The 24,519-nt window shown below is 40.3% G+C and overlaps 2 protein-coding genes across 6 annotated transcripts; both read left to right on the top strand.

Moving 5' to 3' along the window:
- The first annotated feature begins 1,206 nt into the window (after positions 1-1,206).
- znf280d (zinc finger protein 280D) lies at positions 1,207-17,633 on the top strand. Of its 5 annotated transcripts, none has more exons than XM_054771368.1 (18): positions 1,207-1,368; positions 7,785-7,903; positions 8,115-8,347; positions 8,451-8,550; positions 9,701-9,922; positions 9,998-10,072; positions 10,366-10,472; positions 10,563-10,750; positions 11,590-11,747; positions 11,823-11,923; positions 12,009-12,155; positions 13,877-14,011; positions 14,083-14,300; positions 14,715-14,855; positions 14,966-15,034; positions 15,465-15,580; positions 15,699-15,720; positions 16,668-17,633. In XM_054771368.1, the coding sequence occupies exons 2-18, from the start codon at positions 7,792-7,794 to the stop codon at positions 16,942-16,944; spliced, it is 2,421 nt and encodes an 806-aa protein (XP_054627343.1). In that variant the 5' UTR covers positions 1,207-1,368; positions 7,785-7,791; the 3' UTR covers positions 16,945-17,633. The 5 variants fall into 5 exon arrangements, with proteins under 5 accessions (XP_054627343.1, XP_054627342.1, XP_054627341.1 ...); XM_054771367.1 differs by having other exon boundaries at positions 10,363-10,472; XM_054771366.1 differs by having other exon boundaries at positions 1,332-1,368; positions 7,785-8,347.
- Positions 17,634-18,243: 610 nt separating this feature from the next.
- On the top strand, positions 18,244-24,389 carry mns1 (meiosis-specific nuclear structural 1). The gene is made up of 10 exons (XM_054771370.1): positions 18,244-19,167; positions 19,244-19,459; positions 20,432-20,559; positions 20,631-20,733; positions 20,842-21,071; positions 21,302-21,518; positions 21,604-21,711; positions 22,292-22,549; positions 23,156-23,281; positions 23,394-24,389. The coding sequence occupies exons 1-10, from the start codon at positions 19,102-19,104 to the stop codon at positions 23,496-23,498; spliced, it is 1,557 nt and encodes a 518-aa protein (XP_054627345.1). The 5' UTR covers positions 18,244-19,101; the 3' UTR covers positions 23,499-24,389.
- The last annotated feature ends 130 nt before the right edge of the window (positions 24,390-24,519 follow it).

The following is a 24,519-nucleotide window of genomic DNA, read 5'->3' as shown; positions in this document are numbered from 1 at the left end:
CACCGGAAATTCTTCAAATGATTATGTTGAATTGTTTGGCCTACTGGTTTACACGTCAGCAATAGAGAAAATGGATGGATGGATATTCCTGAATATTTAAAGTAGAATATTTACATGGCAGACAACGTTTGCAAAATACATACTGTATAAATGATGAATGAAAGGGATAAATGAACATTTAGCAGCACTTTTACCTTTATTGAAGACTCTTGTGGGCTAAGATGGCGATGAGCGGGGAGGGTGGAGGGGAAGGGACACCATCTTTGTGTTTTTCTACGGCTTCTGTCTTGAATTCAATAGTGTTTCTCATCTTCCTTATCAAAGTGCGGGCAGTTGCAACTCTCTTTGGCCCCATGGTGGGTTATTTGGCAGCCGTATTCAATTAAAAAAGCAGAGACTTGTGGTGTGACTGTGTTAGCTAGCAAAGAACTACATTGTCAACTAGTGATGACGCCATAGATGGGTGACAATGGCTTCCAAGTGGGAGTTGAGAGCAGGCTAGCAGGCACTTTTTGTAATAAAGACACGTTACAAACATAGTTGGACGCACGCAGTGTATTAATAAAGCAGCGCAACTATTTGTTTGGACACTCGGGTATGCGGATGTGGGCAAACATACATGTTTTTTGCCAAATGATTGGCCATACAATAATCAAGATAGCGTACAAAAACCAAGACATATTTTTGGCAATAATTTCTGTCAAAAACCGAATCCTATGAAAATCAGGGCGTACGAAAACTTGAGTACTGCATTATTTTTTATTTTCAATGTGGCGCTAATCAGCTTTTGCTTTGGTACAAGCCAGGTTTAATCATATTTTTTGAAAAACGAACAGCGAGCCACAAATGGCCCTTGGACACCACTACTCTAGCTTGATACAAAACTGCGTTACCTGCTCTACTTGAAATACCTGATACACAGAGATAAAGAAGAGAGGAAAACATGAAGACAAAATCCAAATGTTCCAGGAAATTTGGAGCACATTTGGATTTTGTGGGGTGGCCAAACAGCCAGTTTAGCCCAGGCACCTGACCAACTTAATCCCCTGCAAGTCAACCTATTGCCTTAAACTCTATTAAAAAAACATTCTGACATGCATCACATTTGCTACAACACCTGGTAAAGTAGTATATGTCGCGTTGAGTTCGAGGTTCGAGTGGTTCTTTTTGAGTTCAGGGGGCGCTACAGTTTGAAGTGGAAGTCGCCATGATTGGTCCAGATTCCTTGCGACTGTTTCCGCTGTGCTTGGCTGGCTCACACGGGCACCATTTCTGCTGCTGATGTTGAAAAAAGACCCGCAGTATCTGAATTTAAGGGACACACGCAGTGACGCCGGTGACTAGACTGTGACGCGGTGTGATAGACAGGTAAGCACAAAAAAAAGCTCCCGAACCACTGGAAACAACATCCATGCAACGCCTTTACCGCTGTATCTTGCAAACAATGACAACAAGCTAATGAGCCCTGCAAGCTAATGTAGACAGCTGCATGTCGTTTTACGATGAGCAGCAAGTGGTGAACTAAGCAATACTGGGTGTATTGTTGAATAAATGTAACCAAAGTCCTTATAATATAGTCACACACATTTGTGGCATATGGGTGTGGTTAGAGAGAAGAAGCATTGTTAAAATCAGCGTTAGCAAGTTAGCATCAGTTCAATAGAGGTAGAAGCTAATAGTGCTTTTTATGTTGTTGGTTTTTTTGACGGTTTTGATGCATTTCTAGGATTGGTCATGCGCGTAATCCCTGCCAAAGTGCATTTTTTTTTATTATCAATTAGCTAAATTGAAATACTGTGGTCTGTTGAAACCCACAATGAGTGTTTACATAATGAGGTCTGTCGTTAGCGTCTTTCTTTTCAATACCACGCGTAAAACTGCTGTGCGTTTGTAAACATTAAGTAAGTAAATAATTGTGTTTTTATGCTTTCGAAATTTGACCTGAATTTTTGCAGGATTTGTAGTTACGTCATCAATAGCGACGCCATCTTGGAAAAAAGCTTTGTCTGTTTATTAATGTCATGTGATGTGGCAGAACTCAAAATATCTAATAAAACGGTCTTTTGCTGGATGTTTGTAATATGATTTTCCCAGAAGTCAGTATTTATGTTGTTGGTCTGCCAGTGTAAATGTATTTAGCATGTTTGAAACAAACAAACCTTTGCCATCCCATACTATCTATGTATAGGGGTGGCTACTACAACATCCCAGCATATGTAGCAAAGAAATATGTGATGGATGCAAACCTTGCTGCAAGTGTAAAGCAGGCCATGTTGAAAGGCAATTCCCATACTGACACGACAAAAAGAGATACTTTATCTCCAAGAGAAATTCACAAAAATAACATTTTAATATTTTTGTATGTGCACACAATGTGGCACCGCTAATGAATTGTTTATAATGTAGGAGTACAGTGGAACCTCTGTAAGCGTTTGCCCTGTTTAGCGTGTTTTTGTGTCAAAGTCGGAAATTTACACCAAAATTTTGCCTTGGTTTGTGTACACTATTCAGTTGGTGCATATGGCCCATCGCGTTATTAATACACTGTGTGAGTCGAACTATGTTCTTACAGTCCAACTATGTATTTTCATCACAAAACATCCCTGTTAGCATACTTAGCTTGCTAACAAAATTGCAACCAGAACTGGAAGTAAGCTACTGTATGTTGCTTGTATATGATGTCATCAGTGGTTGACTCTTTAAAAGAAAAAAAAAAAAAATGTTAACACAAAACACGTTTTCAGTTTTGCATGCATAAAACAATTCAAAAGGGTGAATCAAAATGGAAAATGAAAGGGATAAATGAACATTTAAGGTTACTCTTACCTTCATTAAAGACGTGACTGTTCCCAAAGACACGATGTGGGAGTAAGATCAACATCTTCCTCTTTAACACCACCTTTTTGTCATTAGTTGTTTCTTGAATTCAGTAGAGTTTCTCACCTTCTTCAGCATCATACATGGGACGTCGAAAGGTGAATTTCATTGGGCCCTAAGAGAAATGTGTTTAAAAAATGTAATATATTCTAAATCACACCACAAATTGATCTAAAACGATGACAAATGATTAGTCCTACCCTAAAAGTATTTTGCATGCCCATTGTTTCCAATTTTATCTTTTACTGGATGGACTTTTATTGGATTAGGGACCTGACTCACAGAGGTTTGTTACAAAAGCCGAACAGTATTGTTGGTCATGCTGTGTAATAAAAAAGTAAATTCAGGATTACTTTGGTTGCATTATTTTTAATGCTTTGAAGAGCTATTTTCATAACCATATTCAATCCCTCAAATTCATGTTTGTAACAAAATCTTCTTCTTCTTATTATTATTATTATTGGAAAAAACGATACGAATTGGTATCGGATCGGCAAGACAATAAAAAAATCGGACCCGATCGGAAGCCAAAAAATGTGGATCGGGACATCCCTAGCGGAAACCCTGTATTGTAATGACTTGTCTCAGTTAGCAGCTTCAGATGCAGGATTTCATTACGTTTCACATGATATTTAACATTTAAGATAACATTAAAGGCACTCACATGGATGCAAAGGTCCATTTCGGTCCAGACGTTCTGCTGCATATCTGGTGTTCTCATGCGACCTGCTTCAATGATCGAAATTTTCAGCCCCTCCAGAGTTGTAGTTAGTGTTAGTAGAGCTATACGCTGACCCATATGGCACAAAACACATGAACTTTTGGTGAGTCTTGCTTAATTTCCTGGGCAGCATACAGATTATCAAGCCTCCATATCAGCACGTTATGTCGATTGACTTTACTGTTCAAGTGAAATGTCGCCTCATCGCTGGCAATCATTTTTTCTAACTGCATTCCATTATCGTGCAGGTGGAGTTTTTGGACTAATTTCAGTTTGTAAAGGTAAACGTTTGGGTGTTTGTGTAGGATCCTGCAAACTGTGTTTTCTTGGCTAGCACTTTTGTATGGACTTTTTGGGACTGTGCACGAATGTTCTTATAACTCGATTAATAACTTCCATTGAGACTGATGGTCGGACAGAATGTTCCTTTCTCTGATCACAGACCTACATCCTTCCTGACTAAAATCATTGTACCATTTTGGATGCGTTTTGAGTATGACAGACTCCAGAATTACAGTGGTGTGAAAAAGTGATTCTGATTTCTTATTTTTTTGCATGTTTGTCACACTTAAATCTTTCAGATCATCAAACAAATTTAAATATTAGTCAGTGACAAAACAACTGAACACAAAATGCAGTTTTTAAATAAAAATCTTTATTATTAAGGGGGGGGGGAAATCCAAATGTATTTTTTTCAAACAAACAAAAGAAGTAAAATCCACGGCTTGAAGTAATTTACTATCCGACTAAAGCCGGTATCTTCAACGATGGTAAGGGGCTAGTCGTCCGGTACCATCATATCCACAATGAAATCACAGATCGCTTTTGCCCTCGCTTTGTCTCTGACAAACGTTTTGCACTTATCAAAAGCTGTGGCGATAGGAACAAGCCCGGGGCCTTTCTTTGCAGATAGCTTTGAGACCGCTTCTTTAGCGCCACAGGCGTCTTCTTAGGCTTCCAAAACACCGTCGTAGCAATGCTGGCGTTTCAGGTGGCTAACAAGGTTTGATGTGTTGAAGGTCTACGTTTTATTTCTCTCCTTGTGGAATGTTGGCAGAAAATTTGGTGCAAATAGCACGAAAAATGTCTTCCTCTGAAACAGTAAAGAAGTCCCACATAGTCGACGCCATGATTTACCAGCTATCTCAGGGGAGGTGGGGAAGTTACGACACACCGTTTGCAGCTGCAGTACATCACAGAAAAGGAGCACTTGATTTGTTCACCTTAGCCCAGTAACACACACCACAGTACGGGTAATCTTGCCTCATTGGAGAGTTGTTTTTTCGGTCACCAGAGTTATTTTTAATGTTATCGGATTTGTCGGTATGATGTCGTAATTCTTCATATCGGACCGATAATTATCATGCACCCTTAGTTGAATGTATTGCATGTTTTAGCATTACAGTCAAGCATAAAAAGAAGTTAACTTCTATATAATGGCACAATAAGGACAAATCAATAGTGAATTCACTATTAACTTGGATGCATCTGCAGAGGTAGCTTATTGCTTGTGTGACTTACCCTGACTTGTGGTGTACATTCTGTTCAACCATATTGTACTGAGCAGCCAGGTCAGAGACGTGTGTACCGCTTTTTTTTTTTTTTTTTTTTTTTTTTAACCTACAATGCAATAAGTTAAATTTGTGGTTCTGTGGTCGTCATCGCACTTTTTCTCTTTTGCCACCACTGATCCAGTTTGGTTATGGCGTCAAAATAAAAATTTCAAAGAAAAAGCAACAAAATAAGTGAATTGAATAAGTGAATAAGAAAGAGTCTTGCGAGATAGGCCAAATGCACTTCAACCTCCTGAAGTTTTGCGTGATTTTCAAATTTGGCTTTAAGAGGTTCCAATGCAGTTTGTAGTAATAGCACTATTAATATTACATAATATGACATGCTACAACTGCTCATGCTATTATCTTTGTTTGTTATTGACAATTCACTAAGGACTGTGTCATGCGCTGATGTTGGTGGTGCATCATCGCAGGACTTAATGCCACATCCATGGGGATGTGAGCCTGTACATTCTATCTTCATGTCTTTCACTTCACTTGACTTGAGTCATTGGATTGAGCCTAAAGCAGGGGTGTCAAAATCATATCAGTTATGGCTGCCCTCAGAGGACCACTTGTAACTCTCAATATATATATATATATATATATAAATATGACTATAACCTCATATTATTACACAATTGCCCATGCATTTGATTATTACATTTTTACTAACAAATTGATAACTTGCTTTGAAATGAGAAGTGAAGTGAGAATGGCAAGGTGACAAGCAGACATTCAAATATCTATTTCTGATAATAAAAACTGCTTGCAATATCTTGTTGCACGATCAGATACAGTGGTGTGACAGTGTTTGCCGCCTTCCTGATTTAATTTTTTTGCATGTTTGTCACACTTAAATGTTTCAGATCATCAAACAAATGTAAATATTAGTCAATGACAACACAATTGAACACAAAATGCAGTTTTAAAATTTTTTTTTTTTTTATTAAGGGAGAAAAAAATCCAAACCTACAGTACATAGCCCTGTGTGTAAAAGTGAAAACCGAAAAACTGGTTTGGCCACCCTTAGCAGCAAAAGCTGCAATCAAGCGTTTGTGATAACTTGCAGTGAGTCTCTTACAGCGATATGGAGGAATTTTGGCCCACTAATTTTTGCAGAATTGTAATTAATCCACATTAGAGGGTTTTCCAGCATGAACTGCCTTTTTAAAGTCATGCCACTGCATGACTTTAGGATTCAGGTCAGTTTGACTAGGCCACTCCAAAGTCTTCATTTTGTTTTTCTTCAGCCATTCAGAGGTGGACTTACTGGTGTGTTTTGGATCATTTTCCTGCTGCAGAACCCAAGTTGGTTTCAGCTTGAGGTCACCAACAAATGGCCAGACATTCTCCTTCAGGATTTTTTGGCAGAGAGCAGAATTCATGGTTCTATTTATCACCGCAAGTCTTCCAGGTCATGAAGCAGCCCCAGACCATCACACTACCACAACCAGATTTTACTGTTGGTATTAAGTTATTTTTCTGAAGTGCAGCGTTACTTTGAAGCCAGATGTAATAGGGCATACACCTTCCAAAAAGTTACAATTTTGTCTCGTCAGACAACAGAGTATTTTCCCAAAGGTCTTGGGGATCATCAAGATGTTTTTGGACAAAATTGAAACAAGCTTTAATGTTCTTTTTGTTCAGTAGTGGTTTTCGTCTTGGAACCCTGCCATTCAGGCCATTTTTGCGGAGTCATGAACACTGACCTTAACTGAGGCAAGTGAGGCCTGCAGTTGTTTGGATTTTGTTGTGGGGTCTTTTGTGACCTCTTGGATGAGTCGTTGCTGCACTCTTGAGGTACTTTTGATTGGCTGGCCACTCCTGGGCAGGCTTTATAACCTTTTCCACTTGAACAGACATACATACATAAAATGATGAGACGGGCCACAACTGTCCTCCGGGCCTTGTTTTGGACACATGTGACCTAAACCCTTTTGTTTTCATTGAGGCCCAAATCGCAATTATTGCTGCCCTCAGAGGGTTACTTGTAACTGTCAATATATATAAATTTAAATATGAATATAACCTCATGATATTATTACATGATTGCCCATGGATTTGATTGATTTAGTGTATTTTTTTTCACCAACAAATTGCTGAATAATTTGCTTTGAAGTGAGAAGTGAGGTGACAATATCAAGTTGACAAGCAGACATTCAGGTATTTATTTATTGATAACAAACAATGCTTGGAATATCTTGTTGCATGATCAGATAACTGCACGCAGTGCAATTTTTCTGTCAAAATGCAAGAATAGTTTAGAAAGAAAAAGTTGAAGTGCATTATTGACACAAATTATTCTCAGGCTTTCAAGGGCCGCATAAAATGATGTGGCGAGCCACATCTGGCCCCCGAGCAAGGAGTTTGACACTTGTGGGTTAGATTATAGTGAGTTATGAAAGTCAGGTGTCAATGTTTTGTAGTTTTTGAGTTTGCAATCGCTTTGGCAATAAAAGTGAAGTCTGATTCAACTGTTCTGTGGTTTTTATGTTGCATTTGTGGCATATTAGCCAGTACAGAATATGTGACATGAACAATAAGCAGCACAGTGAAGATCGTTGAATTGATTTGCTTTTTCTTCTCCCTTTTGTCATGTTGATCAAACATTGTGTCCATTTGTGTTGTAGGTCCAAAATGTCTGAGCTTTTTATGGAATGTGTGGAAGAAGACCTGGAGCCATGGCAGAAAGCAGCTCCAGGGCAGTTGGTTGAGGACGACGACGAGCCCATTTTTGTTGGAGTGCTTCGTATGTGCACTTTTCAGTAGAATTATTGCTGTCTTGGTGTTAAAAATACATTGTTTTGGTCCACTTCTCTGTAATCCATTTGCAGTGATGCTAGCTTACACCTGCTGTGGGTGTGTTATTTATATTAAATTTTTCGCCTCATTTGAACCCCTTATAATTGTTACCATGATGAAATATGCATTTGAGGTTTTTATTCTGACATGTTTTATAGCAAAAACAGACCAGAAGAGTGAATCCCTTGCTGCACCTCGTTCAAAGGACAATGTAAAAAACCCAGGTGTAAATTCTGCTCCTGCTCCTCCTCCTCCTGTATGTGCTCCTCAACCAGCCCTGAGCTCCTCTATAATGTTGCCATTGAAAATAGCTGGAAATGCCATCACTAACACTACAACTGCAACCAGTCTGACGACACTGACTCCACGGCCTGTTATTGTCAACAATCAGGTATTGTAATAATTGTAATATACTATTTTCCATGGAACTTTTGTAATTAATATTCTACATATTGACATGATTATTTTTATTTATTTATTTTTTTTTTACCCAGGGCTTCATTGTAACATCCCCGCAGTTAACCAACAACAGCAATCTCATTGCCACTCTTGGCAAACAGTATCCTCCTGGGACAAAATTTACCATCCTACCAGGTAAGGTTGAGTCATACATATCATCCATCCATCCACTTGTCCTCATTAGGGCCACAGGTGAGCTGAAGCCTATTGTGATTGTAGTTAGTGTTCTGTCTAATGACCCCCCCCCTCCCCCGTTCATTTTATCATGTTACAAGCTCACTGTGAGTGTCAAGTTCTTTTGGACTTAAGCCAGCTTGCACTTGAAAAGGCCAAGAAGACGCTTTATCAACTGAGCTCCAGTAGATTTTCTTGAGATTTATTTCACACTTGAACTATTTCCAGGAGCTTGTCAGGTTAGGTTGATAACCTTGAATCATCAAGGAATAGCATCAAATTACTACTCAAGACTAAACAAAGTTATAACTTTGGAGCAATAATAGTTGTTACATACCAGTGGTCTCTCCGGTCTTTTCTTGTTACAATCATTTGAATAGTCATCACAATGACTTTTGAGTAGTCTTTACAATTATCGTTGAGTAGTACTTTCTGTTGTCTTTTAAATTTACCCATTATCTACTTTGTACAGCCACCTGCCTCTCGGATGCCTTCCTAGGGAGGTTTTCAGGGCATGTCCGACTGGTAGAAGGTCTCGGGGAAGACCCAGGACATGTTGGAGAGACTATGTCTCTCAACTGGCCTGGGAAGGCCTCAGGATCTTCCCCCAGGGAAGTCTGGGCTTCCCTGCTTAGGCTGCTGCCCCCACGCCCCGACCTCGGATAAGCAGTAGAAGATGGATGGAGGGAGGGACAACCACATAGTATCATATAATGAGACTCATAGTTGTCACATAGATATAAAAAAACAATGGGTGTCATAGTTAAGTCAGATACTGTAGATCTCAAACAAGTCAATTTTCCATCATAATTTGGATCAAGGATTTGAAAGACATGCATTTTTAACATCATTGTTGTAAGAATTGTCATACCTTTTGTATGTACAGTCATGTGATGCTGATGCTTATTTTTAACAATATATTCTCAATTAAGCCAAATTCGACAAACCAGCGAGTTCAGTGTCACCAAGCCGCAAGATCGAGACCTCTGCTTTAGAGTCTCCAATTAACCAAACATGCATCGAACCCTTCATCATGAGTGTAATTGAAAGAAAAGCAATCTTTTATTGGTTTTAAATATTCTTTTAAGCATTAATATATTGTGTATTTCAGCTGGTCAGCAGCAGCAGATACTCCAGCGAGTCACCCCAGTCCATGCGATACCTGGTGTTGTCCATCGGCCTCACGTGCAGCAAATCACCAGCAACGTTGTGACGTTAGCTAATGTTCAGAGCCCTGCCGTTTATTCAGCCAAACCCAATTTGCTGCAGGTCAGCCAGGCCTCCTCTCTGCAGACCATCACCTTGCCTGTGCAGGCAAACAGTGCAAACAAAGGTGCGCTCGGGAAAGCCATCACATTGTTTTGTCTGTCCTTGTGAATCTGTCAACTTATTTTGGGGTATCGCACAGAAAAACCCACCGTGAAACGAGCGTTGCCACATGAGCAGATGGTCAACATCATAAAGAAAATTAAAGTTGATTTTGGTAAGTTTTTTTCTGTATTCAGCTTTCTATGCTCGACGTTGTTTTCTAATGCCAGTTTCACTGGGGGCGCCGGAGCGCTTAAGAGTGGCAACTTGAAAGAAAATGTTATTTATTTATCTATTTATTGATTGAAAATCTCCTAAACTGACAAAGGTACAATGGATTGAATTTTAGTTACTACAGTGGAAGAGGAGAGAAGCAGAAAATACCTGAAAATAAAACCAGGGCTGACATTAAAACCATAAACAGTTGCTGATTCTGCTGTAGTTGATTCTGCGCTTTGTTCTAAGTAGGACAAGCAAACACGACCAACCCATTGGAAAATGGTGCACTAAAGAAAAAATGCCCAAATTGTCAAGAAGAATTCCTTCAGCAGGAGGCGCTAAATCAGCATATGACGGCAAGTACCATATGCGTCCTGTTCATCTTGTTGTGGGTGTGTTATGATTGAAACTCATTTTGACACCATGTGCTGTTTCATTGGTTTCAGAGTTGCGGGGTCAGAGTGGAAAGTAGCATTTCACCAGCCGAAAACACTGTTACAAACAAACTCATCATGCTGGTGTCAGATTTCTACTATGGCCACGTTGAGGGAGAACCTGTTGACATATCCCTGTCGAGAAGCACCAACACTTTCAAGTGTCAAAGTTGTATGAAAGTTCTCAAGAGCAATATCAGGTAGGTTCATGTGTTTTCTTAGGATACCTAGTTAACCTAGGGACTTCCACATTCAAAGAAGCTGCAGTGGTGGGACGAACAGTATTGCTGGTCTTAGTCATTTTTAGAAAATAGTAAATCTATACTGCTATACCACTGATGACTACAAAGTTTATCCAAGTTTCATTTCAATAGTATTGTGCCTTGAGTAGATATACTGTGTTTCTTTTTGCGGTCTAGACCTAATATGCTCTTCCAGTGTTGCCAAGGACCCGCTGTAAAAGTACGTATAGGTGCCAGCCTGAACATCCTGCTTGGTTTTCCACTGATGGATGACATTAGTAGACTGTTTATCCTCGTGGGCCGAGAGATGAAAAATGACTGCTAGTTTGGGTGGCGTATGAACCATTTCTTTGATTGAGTAACATTTTTAGAAACGCGCTAAAAAAGCTTCCGTGAGCGGCTTTTAATGGGGAAGCACATCTGTACTTCAATTGCACTCTCACGGTGGAGGTCACAGGTCAGCCACATAAGAGAGTCTATTGGGGGAGCTGAGGTAGCAGAATGTGCAGACTGAAAAATGGGCCTTGCTTCATTGGGGCAGTAGTAGGATAAAGCTTCATCATTAGGCAGAACACAATTTACTGTGTGATTAAAAGGGCTGTTACATATATGCATATAAAGTGAGGTGAATGAAGAATGTATCCTTTGGGACACATATCCAACCAAACACCATTGATTTTACCATATTGACATTGGTTTGAAGTCATTTAAAGGTCTTAATTCTGCACTTGCACATTATACTGTAGACTTGTGAGCATTTACAGTATGTGACTTGTGTGTCACACCCTATGGTGCAGGTTCATGAACCACATGAAACACCACCTGGAGCTGGAGAAGCAGAACAATGAAAGCTGGGAGAGCCACACAACTTGCCAGCATTGCTATCGCCAGTACCTGACTCCATTCCAGCTCCAGTGCCACATTGAGAGTGCTCACAGCCCCATCGAATCCTCCAGTATGTCACGTTGTGGTCTTTTCCGTTCATGCTCAAAGTCTGTGCAACCATTTGAACTTTTATTCCCTTCTTTAGCCAACTGCAAGATATGTGAGCTGGCCTTTGAGTCTGAGCAAGTGTTGCTGGAGCACATGAAAGACAACCATAAGCCTGGGGAGATGCCTTATGTCTGTCAGGTCTGCAGCTTTGTTACCAAATCATTGCTGCAAGAGCTGCATATTGTGATGCTGTTTATGATTACTCATTTTCTTCTCCCTGTAGGTGTGCAATTATAGGTCCTCCTTTTTCTCAGATGTGGAGACACATTTCCGAACTGTTCATGAAAACACGAAAGACTTGCTGTGTCCTTTTTGTCTTAAAGTTGTGAGAAGCAGTCACATGTACATGCAGCATTTCATGAAACATCAGGTAAGATGCTGCCTTTCATCTACACCAAGGGTGTCCAAGCCTTTTCCGCCGAGGGCCGTATACTGAAAAATCAAAGAAGGGGCCACTTTTACATTTTTTTTAAACCAGCACATGTAGAGACATTTTTGGAAAAAACAGCCTGCATCTCAGCTTTGTGTTATCGGCAAAAAAAGCCTATTATTGGCATGAACGAACTTTATAACACCTTATGTTTATACTTTTTTTGCTTGTTTTTTCATTTTTGCCGTTTTTATTTTATTGTTCCCAAACATTTCAACTTTGTTCTTGTACATTTTTTTCTCTTATTATGTCTTTATTGTCATATTTTTACTGTATTATTATTATTATAAGATAACTTTTACCCAACCTAAATTTCCTAAAAATACAACTTTATTTTTTGTTTTACATAATATTGCGACTATACATTTTTAGTCTTAAATATTTCAACTTTATGCAGTTTCTCTCTAAATATTTAATTGCGTTTTTGAATGTGCTGAGGGCCACTTTATGGCCCCCAGGTCCCACTGTGGACAGCCCTGATAAAACTAGATGGCATTTTGGAAACTGACCTTAGGAAATAACCCTCTAATTTTCCGAAAGTACGATTCAATATTAATAAACTGAATATTTACGTATTCAGAGCATAGAAAACCTGTTAATGACTTTTTAAACCATTATCAGAGCTTGTTAGACATGAAATAACACCCCTATAGTCACCTTTACACTCCTATTATTCTTTGTTAAGGCAACACTAATGGCACAGGCTACGGGATTGCTGCAGGGACATAAGAGATGGCCGCTGCTCATAGCATATACCAAGCTACTGAGCTAACTAATTAGCCTGCAATTTATTTATTCTAAAGTGTTTCAAACGGAGTGTGGAAGAAGGACAAAGTAAGAAGCCAAAAAACATACCACTTCCACACAAAATGGGAGCAGAACTTTTTTTCTCTCTATCATGTCGGACATGCCATGGCCATGCAGTGTGAAGGTAATGTAATCTAAGGTAATGTCTCATCAGTGTAACATTACTGACGCGTGGTGACGAGAATACTACACATAACTTGACTTTCAATATTTTTGGACTAATAATAGGCTGTAGTTAACCATGAACCACCAATCATTAATTAATTAATTTGTGAAAAAACACTATAGAGCGAGGGAATGATGTTCGAACCGCGATGTAGGGAGGGACGACTATAGCGGTAAGCCAGAGGAGGAGTGTGAACTTCCCTTACTCACTTCCTGCTCTGTTGTGTTGAAAACAGTTGTTGTGCATCTACCATATTGACTCGAATATAAGAGGAACCCTGTTTTTCAAGGTCCGTCTTTGCAAAATAAAGGATATAATTAATCACTGTTTAAAATCATACTTATTCATCATATTTCCTAGCTCCTCGGCTGCTTCAGTCATCACCATTATCTTAAAATTAGTATCATAACTCCGTTGAGCCACTTGTTTCTTTTGGCTCTATGTGGGGGGGAAAAAATCTTATGACAGTTTGCATTGTTGTTGGTCTGTCGGGCATCTTAGTGTAATAAATCAAAGGTTGTGAATGGAAAATGGCCATTTGGCCATTGGCCTGTCCTGAAGGACAACTGCATACAGCGGTTTGAAGCAAACTTTCCATGGAAACAGCTTGTCAAATAATTTCTATTTTCCTTCAGTGAAGCCTTTTGTGATAACAATTGATCACATTTTGCACTTCAATCTATTCCAGAAAAAAGGAATCCATCGCTGTGGAAAATGTCGACTGAATTTCCTCACCAATAAGGACAGAATGGAACACAGGGCTCAGGTCCATAAGACTTTCAAAAAACCCAAAGTCCTGGAGGGCCTCCCTGCAGGGACAAAGGTGTGACTCCTCTCATCACTGACTATCCTTAATGAATGAAGTGTCATTCACATTCTCTTTTAATTCTCCAGGTGACCATTCGAGCTTCCCTCAGTGGCAAGACGCCCGCTTTGTCAAGCTCTGTAGATAAAGCTATTTTGACCTTCACTCCCGAAACACTTAACGTCAGTGCAAACACCAAGCCTCCTCTCGGCGTGCCCAAATCTAAACCAAACCCCTCTGAGGCCAAATTCGGTCAGAAAAGGAAGAAAATGGATGGGAAGTTCAACCTATCACTAACCCACATAAGGTTTGTTACATGAGCTGTTTCCTTTGCCAATCCAAATCCAAATTAAATCCACCTGCATGTGTATGGAAAGCTTCAGTCCCGCAGAGGCCATACTGTTGCCTCTCTGAACCTTTTGGGAGTCACTAGTCTGGAGCTCCTGGGTATTCATGACAGGCCCAAGGCAGATTAATAGACATTATTAGAGCCCAGCGATGGTAAAACTAGCTCATTTTGTGTTTAATTATTTTTCCAGACACTCATTAGCCTGGCTAAAAATAACCCAGAAGATAAAGCTGCAGTGGAAGAGTGTAAACAAATGAGTGTGGTTTGGTGTAATTGAGCTCACTAATCAAAAACAAAATGTGAGACTGAGGTTGCTTGGTTTGGACAGATTGGTTATTTATTTTTGACTGTGTGCTCATCTTCAATCTTCAGTGCAAAGGGAGGGTCTTACACATGCATCGAGTGCAACTCCCGAGTGGATGATTTCTTTTCACACTTCCCCTCATCCTCCAATTGTGGAGCGTGCAATTATCGCACATGTTGCAAAGTTGCCATTGGAAATCACATGATAAGGTACATTTGATTTGAAACTTCATTTGAGACTTTTTGTTTCACAATGTGTGTGTGTGTGTGTGTGTGTGTGTGTGTGTGTCTTATTCAATGTTTCTTTGCCCTTTGTTCAGATTTCATAGCACCATCAACAAGAGCAGATTTCACAAAATGGATCAGAGGAAACATTCATCTGCATTAAAGTAGGTTAATATTGCACAACACGGTAGCAACAGAACCAATGTTGTAATACCGGTTAGGAACATTGCTACAGCTGTAAACAGTACAGCAACATGGATGAGTTTCACACAAACAGCTCAGTAGTGCAACCAATGTTTTAAAGGGCATGCAGAGGTCGATAAAGCTGCTGACTACGCATAATACTTCAAATACAGGCACTGCCATCCTGTGTGGTTAATAACAACTACAGCCACAGCTGTTTATGGCAGTGTTTTTGACCCAGCACTAATTGGAGACTCAGATGTGGTCTTACTTTTGTAGACCACGCACCCAGCGACTCTAGGAGACTGCGGTTAATTGCAAAGAGGCATTTATTGGAGCATCTAAAGTAACGCAAGTTTTTTTGTTGGGGTTTTTCCGTTTTTGATGTCTGATGACGTGATTTTTCTGCAGATTAACGCTGGTGTGTCTCAACTGTGACCTCCTGGCGAGTGCGTCAGGCGGTGACATGATGTCCAAACATTTAAATGACCGACCAAATCATGTATGCAAAGTTATTGAAGAAAAAGGTACGCACTTTTATCTCATCAAGTCATGTTTGTGCTGTTGCAAGTTTCTTTAAGGTTGTCTCTTTTTTCCCCCTTTTTTTTTTTTTTTTTTTTTTTTTTTTTTTTTTTTACCGAACAGATATCAAAGCTGACGATGGAACGTGAGTAGAGAACACAACCTACATCTTATATAGGGATGGGGCCGATCTCTGCAGGTGCTATCAGAAATTTCCGATACCACCTGCGGAGGTTTGTGATCCATGAGCTCTGTGCTTAAATGTTGTCAGCAAACCCAGCCAGAAGAATATCAGCAAAAGTAGCCAAAAGAGTATCTGCAAACGCAACTGTCTCCACACAAGCACTGCCTCCTTACTTGTGCCGTGCACACACATGCACAGATTTATACTTGCCTGTAGAGAGGTGTTTATTACAGCCTCATAGAAAATCAACAAAAACATGATGTAGTGACCTGGAAGTTATTTGCGATGTTAAGAGTTTTGTGTTGGTCGACTGTGAAGCCGTGAACGTGTAAGGCTGAGCACTTGTGTGTGTGTGTGTGTGTATATGTTGTCCGGTGTTGCATGTGTGGCAACAGCTATGTTCGCTGATATTCTTCAAGCTACATTTGCTGATTATTCTTAACGGTAACCTATTTTGCTCAATCAAGCGACTGTTGATCGAGTACCTCCTCATTATCTGTAGATGCTTTAATAATAACAATAATAATAATATTAAAGGAACCAGACTTTTGGTATCAGAATTGTATCCGTATTGGCAGATATCCAAATTCAGGTTTCAGGTATCTGTGCATCCCTATTTAGATCATCAACTCAAAACATTGATGTCATCAACACAAACCTTAAAGACGTAGTCCTTTGACTAGATCTGCCAACCTTTTGGTAAAATAGCACTGCAACATGTCTTAAATAAAACCACGACCAACAACAATAAAGCCAGATAGTGTTGAGTGATACAATGCATTTTGCACAGGTCAGCATCACCTTGAATACCTCATTCGTAGCCACTAGGCTGGAGCAAGTATAAGTGATGAGACCACCAGTACCACAGTTTTCTTGTTCCTATATTTTAATCTCTTCTCTTTATGTAGGTTTTTCGTTCTGGCACAGCCAACCGCAGCCTTGAAAGCATCACTAAATGAAACACCCATGAATGAAGAGCAAATTGAAAAGACTGAACACTTTCCTCATGCCAGCGTGGAACAACCAGAATCTGTGGTGATGTTACCAGCAGAGGACATGCCACCCTCTCAGCCTGCCTCCTCGCCATCCTTTATGTCTGATGACGTTCAAGAAGACAAGTCACCTGTTGACGCAAACATCCCCGGGGACAACCCCAACCCCAACCCAACACCCAACACGGACTAAGCAAGAAACAGCAGAACGAACAATACAAATCACAAAAACTCTTTTTATATATCTGAAACCTCATATATTCCCCATTGGTCATTAACAGAAAATGGCCATATTTGTCAGCGACACCACAAACACAGTATGTAGATATTCTGTGATAGTGGATGCTAACGTCTGTTAACCCATCATCTGTACTTTTTGTGCAGAACATGTCAGATTTGACTACATGTAAACATTTCTGTGTTTATCATATTACTTAAGCTCTCAAGTACTGGGATTGGCTCAAAGTAATAGTCTACTTCAGTTTTGACACATTTTGATGGCATTTTTTTTGTCAGACCATTTTTAAATGTATACATACTGTAGCGGTGTCTTTTAAACAGGCAGAGAGGGCGCGATATCGTTCCATTTTGTCATTTTTAGGTGAAAATCTCAACCTTTTAGACATCATCATGCTGAATAAAGTGGGTTACGTGCGTTACGACATGCCAAGGACACATACTAGGTTTTGTATGTGTATGTTTAACAATAATTCAAATATCAGTCACTGAAGTCACATACAATTTTTTGGTATTGTACTTCCTCAAATACAGGATTATGAGCATTGTAATGTGTGTGGAGTAGTGCAGATCGTATGGCTACGTGTGATAAAGAAAGCTTCCTTTTCCACTTCCATAATCAATAAATACATTTTTGAGATTTTACAGTGTTTGTTCAAAACGTGCATGGTAATTGGACACCATATTGACGATAGGTGTGAATGTGAGTGGTTATTTATGTGCCACCAGTCCTGAGTTTCCCCCGCTTCTCATCCAAAGTCAGCTGAGATATGCTCTACCTCAACCATGATCCTGAAAATGGTAGAAAATGAATGACCAGAAGCCCATCATGGCTGTTGCTGACGTTTTTCCTAAAATCATTGGACATGGTCATTCTTGGAATGCTATTTTTTTAATTTAGTCGTCATAATGGTGTGTGTACAGTACTGTAGTTTAGTTAGACCACCACTCAGCCCAAAGGACCATATTATCTAAATTAGATCATTTAAATACATTACAATACAATTACTATCACTCCTGTAATAGTAATATTAATGTATTAGGATTTGTAACAGAGTACACAAAGACGACTTTTTACAAAATTTACATATATGTGTGTGTGTGTGTATGTGAGCCATGAATTTTTCAGTTTGCGTGCCTTCCGAAGTTCGGACACCCCTACTCAAAAAGGTTGTGCTCCAATCCTGTAGGGGGCAGTAATATACATTACAAAGCGGTTGAGCTGCACTTTTGCAGTGCTCACGACAACACCAAAACAGTTGAACTCAGCGGGTTTTTTTTCTTTTCTTTCCACTTCGTCACTGACAGCAGTCTCCTTCCGAGACTGGAGCAGGCTGAGGAAGTGACGTTTCGGCGAAAATCCTCACATCCGAAAGTTCTCATTAACTATAATGTTTTCTGTAACTCTGAGGCGCGTTCTTTGATGGATTTATATTGTTTGTGTATGTTTTCTATTATGCCAATCTTTCTTGGCTTTGCTGTGCCTTCATGACCGTGTTAGAATCTGGTTCCTGAACAGTGACGTCACAGCCAACATGGCGGTGGTTCAGAAAACTCGCTGGGGGACGTTTGAAAAATCACAATTTCATTTCACTTCTATTTTAAAGTTGTTTATCGGCGGATGACAGCAGTATGACGACAACGTTTTATGAACAGCGTGATTTCGTTATTGTTTTTTTTCAAACTTTTTTGGTGTCATGAGCACTTTAAACCACCTGATCCAAACATAACCTGGCGTTTGGTGGAAGTAATAGTGCAATTTGGCTTATCATACAGTTCTAAAGTGAGCATTATAATGCTAATAAAGTCATATCTACTTACTGATTTGCTACTGAATTACATTAGACTCAGCAGGTGGAGCTACTCCACCGTGGGAGCTCCCGGGTGTGACGTCACCGTCAACGGCACTTTCACATTGACTGAGCACCAGATGCGGTTCCCAGGGAAACAAGACCGCAAACATTTGCCGAAACGTCGTTAATACGATTTAAAAGACTCCAAAGCTTTATACTGACACGGTATACTAATGCGGTGAAAAGTAATGATAGAATACATGTATTTATAATCGCTGTGCAAGTAGCTCTAAAGTTAGTTGTACCAAAAAACGTGCGAAATGAATCGAGGCAAAATTATCATCAAGAGAGTTGGATTAAACAAGGCGGAAAATAAGACAAACACGGTAAAAAAAAAAAAAAAAAGTCTTTATAAATATATCAACCTGACTTAAAATCGTTACTATGTGTTTTTTCCCGCAGGTTCAGGGTCGTAACCTTAGCAGGGCTCAGCAGTATAAGTTGGTGGCCCAGCGGCGCACCCACGATGAACACAAGCAGCAGGAGGCCACGCGAGTGGACCGGGACCGGCAGATGGTGGCCGCCGTGAAGGAGGAGGAGAACGTTGACAGGAAGAGATTCCAACGACAGGTGCAGGAGGAGCAGAAAGAGAGGGCGATAGAGAGTGCCATAATACAGGTGAGTTGGGGGGAAATGGTGGACTGTAAACAGATGGTAAGTGGAGCATTAACATGCAAAAAGAAGAAATAGGAACAAAGAATAAGTACACTTTGAAAACTGTGTGTAAGCAGGATGTTCAACTGCTCATCAAAAGTTTTAAGACCTTAAAAATGTCGAACTAAAATCTGGCTATTATGTCAGAAATTGACAGTCACAAGTTCCTGATGGCAAAGGCAAAAAGGCTTTTGCGCTTCGAACAAATCCTGATTGTTGAACTGCACAATGCACCATTGCTGCAGCGGTTGGATGGTGATTTTTAAATGTACTGTATTGATCCTGAGAGTTATGAGACAAAAAAACAGGCCTATCCTCAACCCAAACTAAGGCCCTTACTGATGTTGACTGTTGACTGCAGCCATGGCCAGATGCCCATTGATGCCACTGCCCAACCTAAAGCTCCTTCTTTAAGCCCTTCTTGTGCCGTCTTATGTTTACTGGGTTGCAGTCAGCATCAGTAAGGATATATTTTGTAACTGCCTAGCAGTTGTTTAATGACCGCTCCATTGGTCACCATTATGTTGACATTAGAATCATAACTACTACTCATATATTTGCTAACACTTTTTCCAGTGGATCTCAATCACGGCTGTGTCTCCCTATGTTACTGGTGTGGGTGTGTGTGTCTGTGTGTGACAGGAAGAAAAGCTCTAACTCACCTGGGGTCGTTTGGCGCCCCCATTTGGTTTGCGTGTATACTGTAATCTCTAGTGCAAGAATATAAGATGACAGGGTTTTTTCCAAGGAATAAATACCGTCCTATTAAACCTTTATGACAGCCACAGAGAGTCACTGAAAAAAAGTGTCTCTATTTTCCATAATGATGACAGCATCAATACATTGCAGTAAAGCCAACTAAGATCTGTAACTGAAGCAAGGAAAACTCCAGAAAAAGTCTCAATAGGTCAAAATCCATGTCTCTCCTTGTTGCAGGCCCATACCGAGAGAATATTGAGGGGGAAGCAACATGAACAAGAGGAGAGGCTAGCCAAAGAGCTGGCCCGTGTCAATCATGAGAGACAAAGAGAAGAAAAGATGAGGCAGTACATTAGAGAGAACAGGTATGCACTCTACACGGAAGTTGCCGTCTTCATTATACGTTTTCGAAGTCATCTCTCCAAACAACTTTCAGCATTGAACTGCGCGAATTGGAGTCCAAGTTGAAGCTGGCCTACGTGAGCAAGGAGCAAGCTGCACAGATGGCAGAGCAGGAAGCTATGAAGTTGGAGACAATGGTGACCTCCTCATGTATACTAATTCCTTTCAAATTCCTCCTGTTGCCTCTTGAATTGCATTAAGTCGCCCTTGGGCTAAACCTGTCCATGTCCCGTCTCCGGCCTCAGCGCGAGGAAGCAGAGTTTGACAGCAAGGTGCAGAGCGAGCGTGAGCAGGCAGCCATTGAAGAGAAGAAGCTGGAACAGAAGAAACAAGAGGATCAGCTTGAATATCAGCGAGAGCTCAGCCTGCAGCTCGTGGAGCGAGAGCGCAAAAGACAAGTGGCGTATGAGGACTTCCTCAAGGAGAAGCTCATGGTGGATGAGATAGTCCGTAAGATTTATGAAGAGGATCAAATGTGAGTTTGCTTGCGCACTTTTCCACCCACAGCACTTAGCGTTCAGAGCAGTGTTCATTTGTCAGGCGGGGACCAGCTCGGGTTCCTGAAATGGCTGTTTAAAAATGGACTGCCAACAACCAATCAGTGAAGGAAATGTAATTTTTTTCCAATTGTCCAAGAGACAGGTGAAACAGATCGACATGCAATTCAAATAGGACAGAGTGCAAAGTGTGTGTCTTCTGTTGCAGGCAGCAGCAGTTGAAACTGGAGAGGGTGCGAGCCACCCAGCAGCACATAGAGGAGTTCCAGAGGCAGCAGGCTGAGTGGCGGCGCTTGGAGAAGGAAAGGATGGAAGAGGAGAACAGACGCATCAAGGAGTTTGCCAGCAAGCAGCAGAAGTCTGCGGAGGACTGGATGGCTAAGATCAGAGAGCGAGAAGAAGCAATACAACATATGAGAGATACGGTTGGCATTAACGTTCCGGCGTATGCTGTATCACTTTCTCTGGTGTGCAATTCACACAACAAACTGCGTCTCTGCTCTCCTCCAGCTCGCCGAGCAAATTAGAGAGGAGAACCGACAACGTGAAGAGATGGAGAGGATCCGCCAGGAGCTTTGTCTTGAAGAACAAGAAGAGGCATACAGGAGGCAAGAAATCGTAAGAATAATCACCGTGCTGCCTTTTTTTTGTTTTTTTTTTACCCGTATGCAACTTTTTCAATTAAAATGAGCATCAAAAACACTTTCTATCAAATGTTTTCATCAGCATCTTTTGTCTATTTGCTTTAAACCTAAATATTTAGCATATATATTTACATAACACAGCACGTTATGTGAATGGTCGAGATTTTTTCAATTATACTTTCAGATAACAGATTTCAATCATGGTGATACCACATTGGTTTGTTGGAAGGACGACAGTTTCTGTCATTGCCGTGGCGACGCTGAGTTTGTTTTGAACATGTTAAGACGGTGGGGTCTTTTTTATTGGTGGATCAGCCAAGACACCTCCCAACAAGATGTTACAGCACTAATCATTTCTTTGGCTGCATTAACCTCAGGTCATGTCTTTGCTAGCAAAGAAATGCACGTCAGTCATTTGGATGTAAATCACACTTCACACCTGTAAGGGGAAGTCCAATGTTACTTAGTTCAGGCTCCTATGTGGATTATGGCTGCTGTGTGACTGTGGCTCCACTTGACCACAGTATATACTTTTTTCTTTTTTCCCCCTACAGGAAGACATGGAGAGGAACATAAGGCAGAGGCTGTTGTTGCAGAGGACCTGCGCGGAACAAATGGCTATGAAGGAGATGCGTCGGCAGGCTGAGAAAGAGGAAGAGGAAGCTTTTCGCAAAATGATGATGGATAAGTTTGCAGAGGATGACCGCATAGAGCAGATGAACGCCCAGAGACGACGCATGAAGCAACTGGAGCACAAACGTGAGGTGCAGAAACTGATAGAGGACAGACGGCGACAGCGTGAGGTTGACAAGGTCGGGAGCTTCTGTCTTCACTTTTATGTCACAAATGAGCTTTTATTGTCAGCACTAACTTCTGCCTCTCTGTTAATTAACTATACAGTATGACAATTAACAATTTAATATGTGTATTATTGTGGCCACACTATATCACATTTGAGTTATTTCTAACATGGTAATGGTTTAATTTATTTGAACATGCATACAAGTTATGTTGGAATACATCACATAATACAGCTCGGAGTTCCACATGTCCAAAGGGAGTAGGAAGAAGCAAAGCTTATTTAATCCTACCCGTTTCTCATCGATTGCAGCACATGTATTCACTTCCTGTATACCAAATGTAGTCTTTGCTAGTTTAAAATACATAGGAAAATGATAAGGTCATGTAACAATGTGGTAAAATAGTTGTCAAAGTTCTTATAACAGTCATAATACATAATAAGTATAAAATAGACCTAACAGAACATAGCTGGATAATAATGATTGTTGGTTATGAGAGGAGAAAAATATTAGGTTAATATTAAGAGCAGTGCAGTTCTACAACGCTGCAAACTACAGTAAAAACGTGTGACAGTGTTAAAAATGATGATTGTTTGAATTTGTATCTCTGAATTGTAGGAGATGAACGCTAAAGAGATTGCGATGGAGCAGGAGAGGGAGGCGTTTGTCAGACAGATCATCGAAGAGGAGAGGCAACAACTTCTCAAACGACACGCAAATAAACTTCTCGGACACCTACCGAAGGTATGAGTTTTGTATGATAACTGCACTAGTTTAAGGCATACATCCCATATTGAAAACAACCCTACTGACTAACCTACTAACTTACTAACCCAACCAATGTGGCTACTTTCAGGGGTTGCTTCGCGAAGACGACCTGAAGCACTTTGATGAAGACTTCAGAAAAAACTTCACGATACGTCAGGCAGCTAACTCAGCAAATGATGGCGGAGATGATTGAATGTTCAACTTTTATTTGAAGTTACAGACATTACAATCGTGATGGCTGGTCCTGATCCGATCATGACCATTTCGCCTTATTAGCCGCATGCAGGATAGGAAACAGATCTCATGTTTTGTAGTGCAGTTATACAGTAATCTCTCGTTTATCACGGTTTAACTGGTTCCAGACTTGGCCGCGACAAGTGAATCAAGTTTCCGCGAAGTAGGACTCCTTTAGAAATGGTTAGAAATGGTAGTCATGGCATAGAAAATCTGTTTACGATCTTCTATGTTCACATTATTAGAGCCATCTAGACATGAAATACCACCCGTTTAGTCACCTTTACATTCACATTACCCAATATAGTAGATATAATCAGAGAAAATAAGCCATTTAAGAGTTTACCTTACAAGGGAGCAGAATCAATGGCAGACAGGAAGTGACGTCCGGGGTTCAGAGTTGAGTTTGAGCTTGTTGTGGGCTACGGCCACTACAGTAACTCATGTTATTATTATGATTGATTATTATGTTCTGTTATTCTTATTGTGCCTGTTGTGAGATCATTTAAACCTACAATAAAAGCCAGTTGTTGAAGTCTGGTGCTTCGGTGGTGGTCTCCCCGAAGAATTGCTGACACCTAGTGACCAATGTAGAATACTACATTTACAAGTTGTGGTCTTAACGGCACATACTGTATTTGTATTTTAGCGCATTTAGCCATTTTATGCTTGAAAATGCTTAATTTGGGCAAAAATATGTACAGTTGGTTTAAATATGGCTATTTTCTTGACTGATAATCGGCTATAGTCAACCAGGAAACATTGTTTGAAAATATGACTGAGAGATTGAGGGACGACTGTACATCTATACAACCATAATAATACAAATATTGTACCATTAATCTCACGCTTTATATAGTACCAATAAAAACTGAACATTATCGTTTTGTACTGATGAGTTTTTTTGATGACTGTCTAAGACTGGGAAAAGGACACACAAAGTTGAAGTGTCATTTATGTGGAACGTGTCCCCGTTGAGC

Source organism: Dunckerocampus dactyliophorus, chromosome 3 (genome assembly GCF_027744805.1).
Source record: "Dunckerocampus dactyliophorus isolate RoL2022-P2 chromosome 3, RoL_Ddac_1.1, whole genome shotgun sequence".
Taxonomy (NCBI): Eukaryota; Metazoa; Chordata; class Actinopteri; order Syngnathiformes; family Syngnathidae; genus Dunckerocampus; species Dunckerocampus dactyliophorus.
This window is presented reverse-complemented; position numbering and strand designations above follow the sequence as displayed.

What these genes read in the sequence shown, in the direction of transcription:
- mns1 (XM_054771370.1), top strand. Translation starts at nt 19,102, where the DNA reads ATGAATCGAGGCAAAATTATCATCAAGAGAGTTGGATTAAACAAGGCG. An exon ending in TACAACATATGAGAGATACG is followed by an intron (nt 21,519 to 21,603) that starts GTTGGCATTAAC and finishes GCTCTCCTCCAG; the next exon opens with CTCGCCGAGCAAATTAGAGA. An exon ending in CATACAGGAGGCAAGAAATC is followed by an intron (nt 21,712 to 22,291) that starts GTAAGAATAATC and finishes TTCCCCCTACAG; the next exon opens with GAAGACATGGAGAGGAACAT.
- znf280d (XM_054771364.1), top strand. Translation starts at nt 7,991, where the DNA reads ATGCTAGCTTACACCTGCTGTGGGTGTGTTATTTATATTAAATTTTTC. An exon ending in GAAAATTAAAGTTGATTTTG is followed by an intron (nt 10,073 to 10,362) that starts GTAAGTTTTTTT and finishes CTTTGTTCTAAG; the next exon opens with TAGGACAAGCAAACACGACC. An exon ending in GTTCTCAAGAGCAATATCAG is followed by an intron (nt 10,751 to 11,589) that starts GTAGGTTCATGT and finishes CCTATGGTGCAG; the next exon opens with GTTCATGAACCACATGAAAC.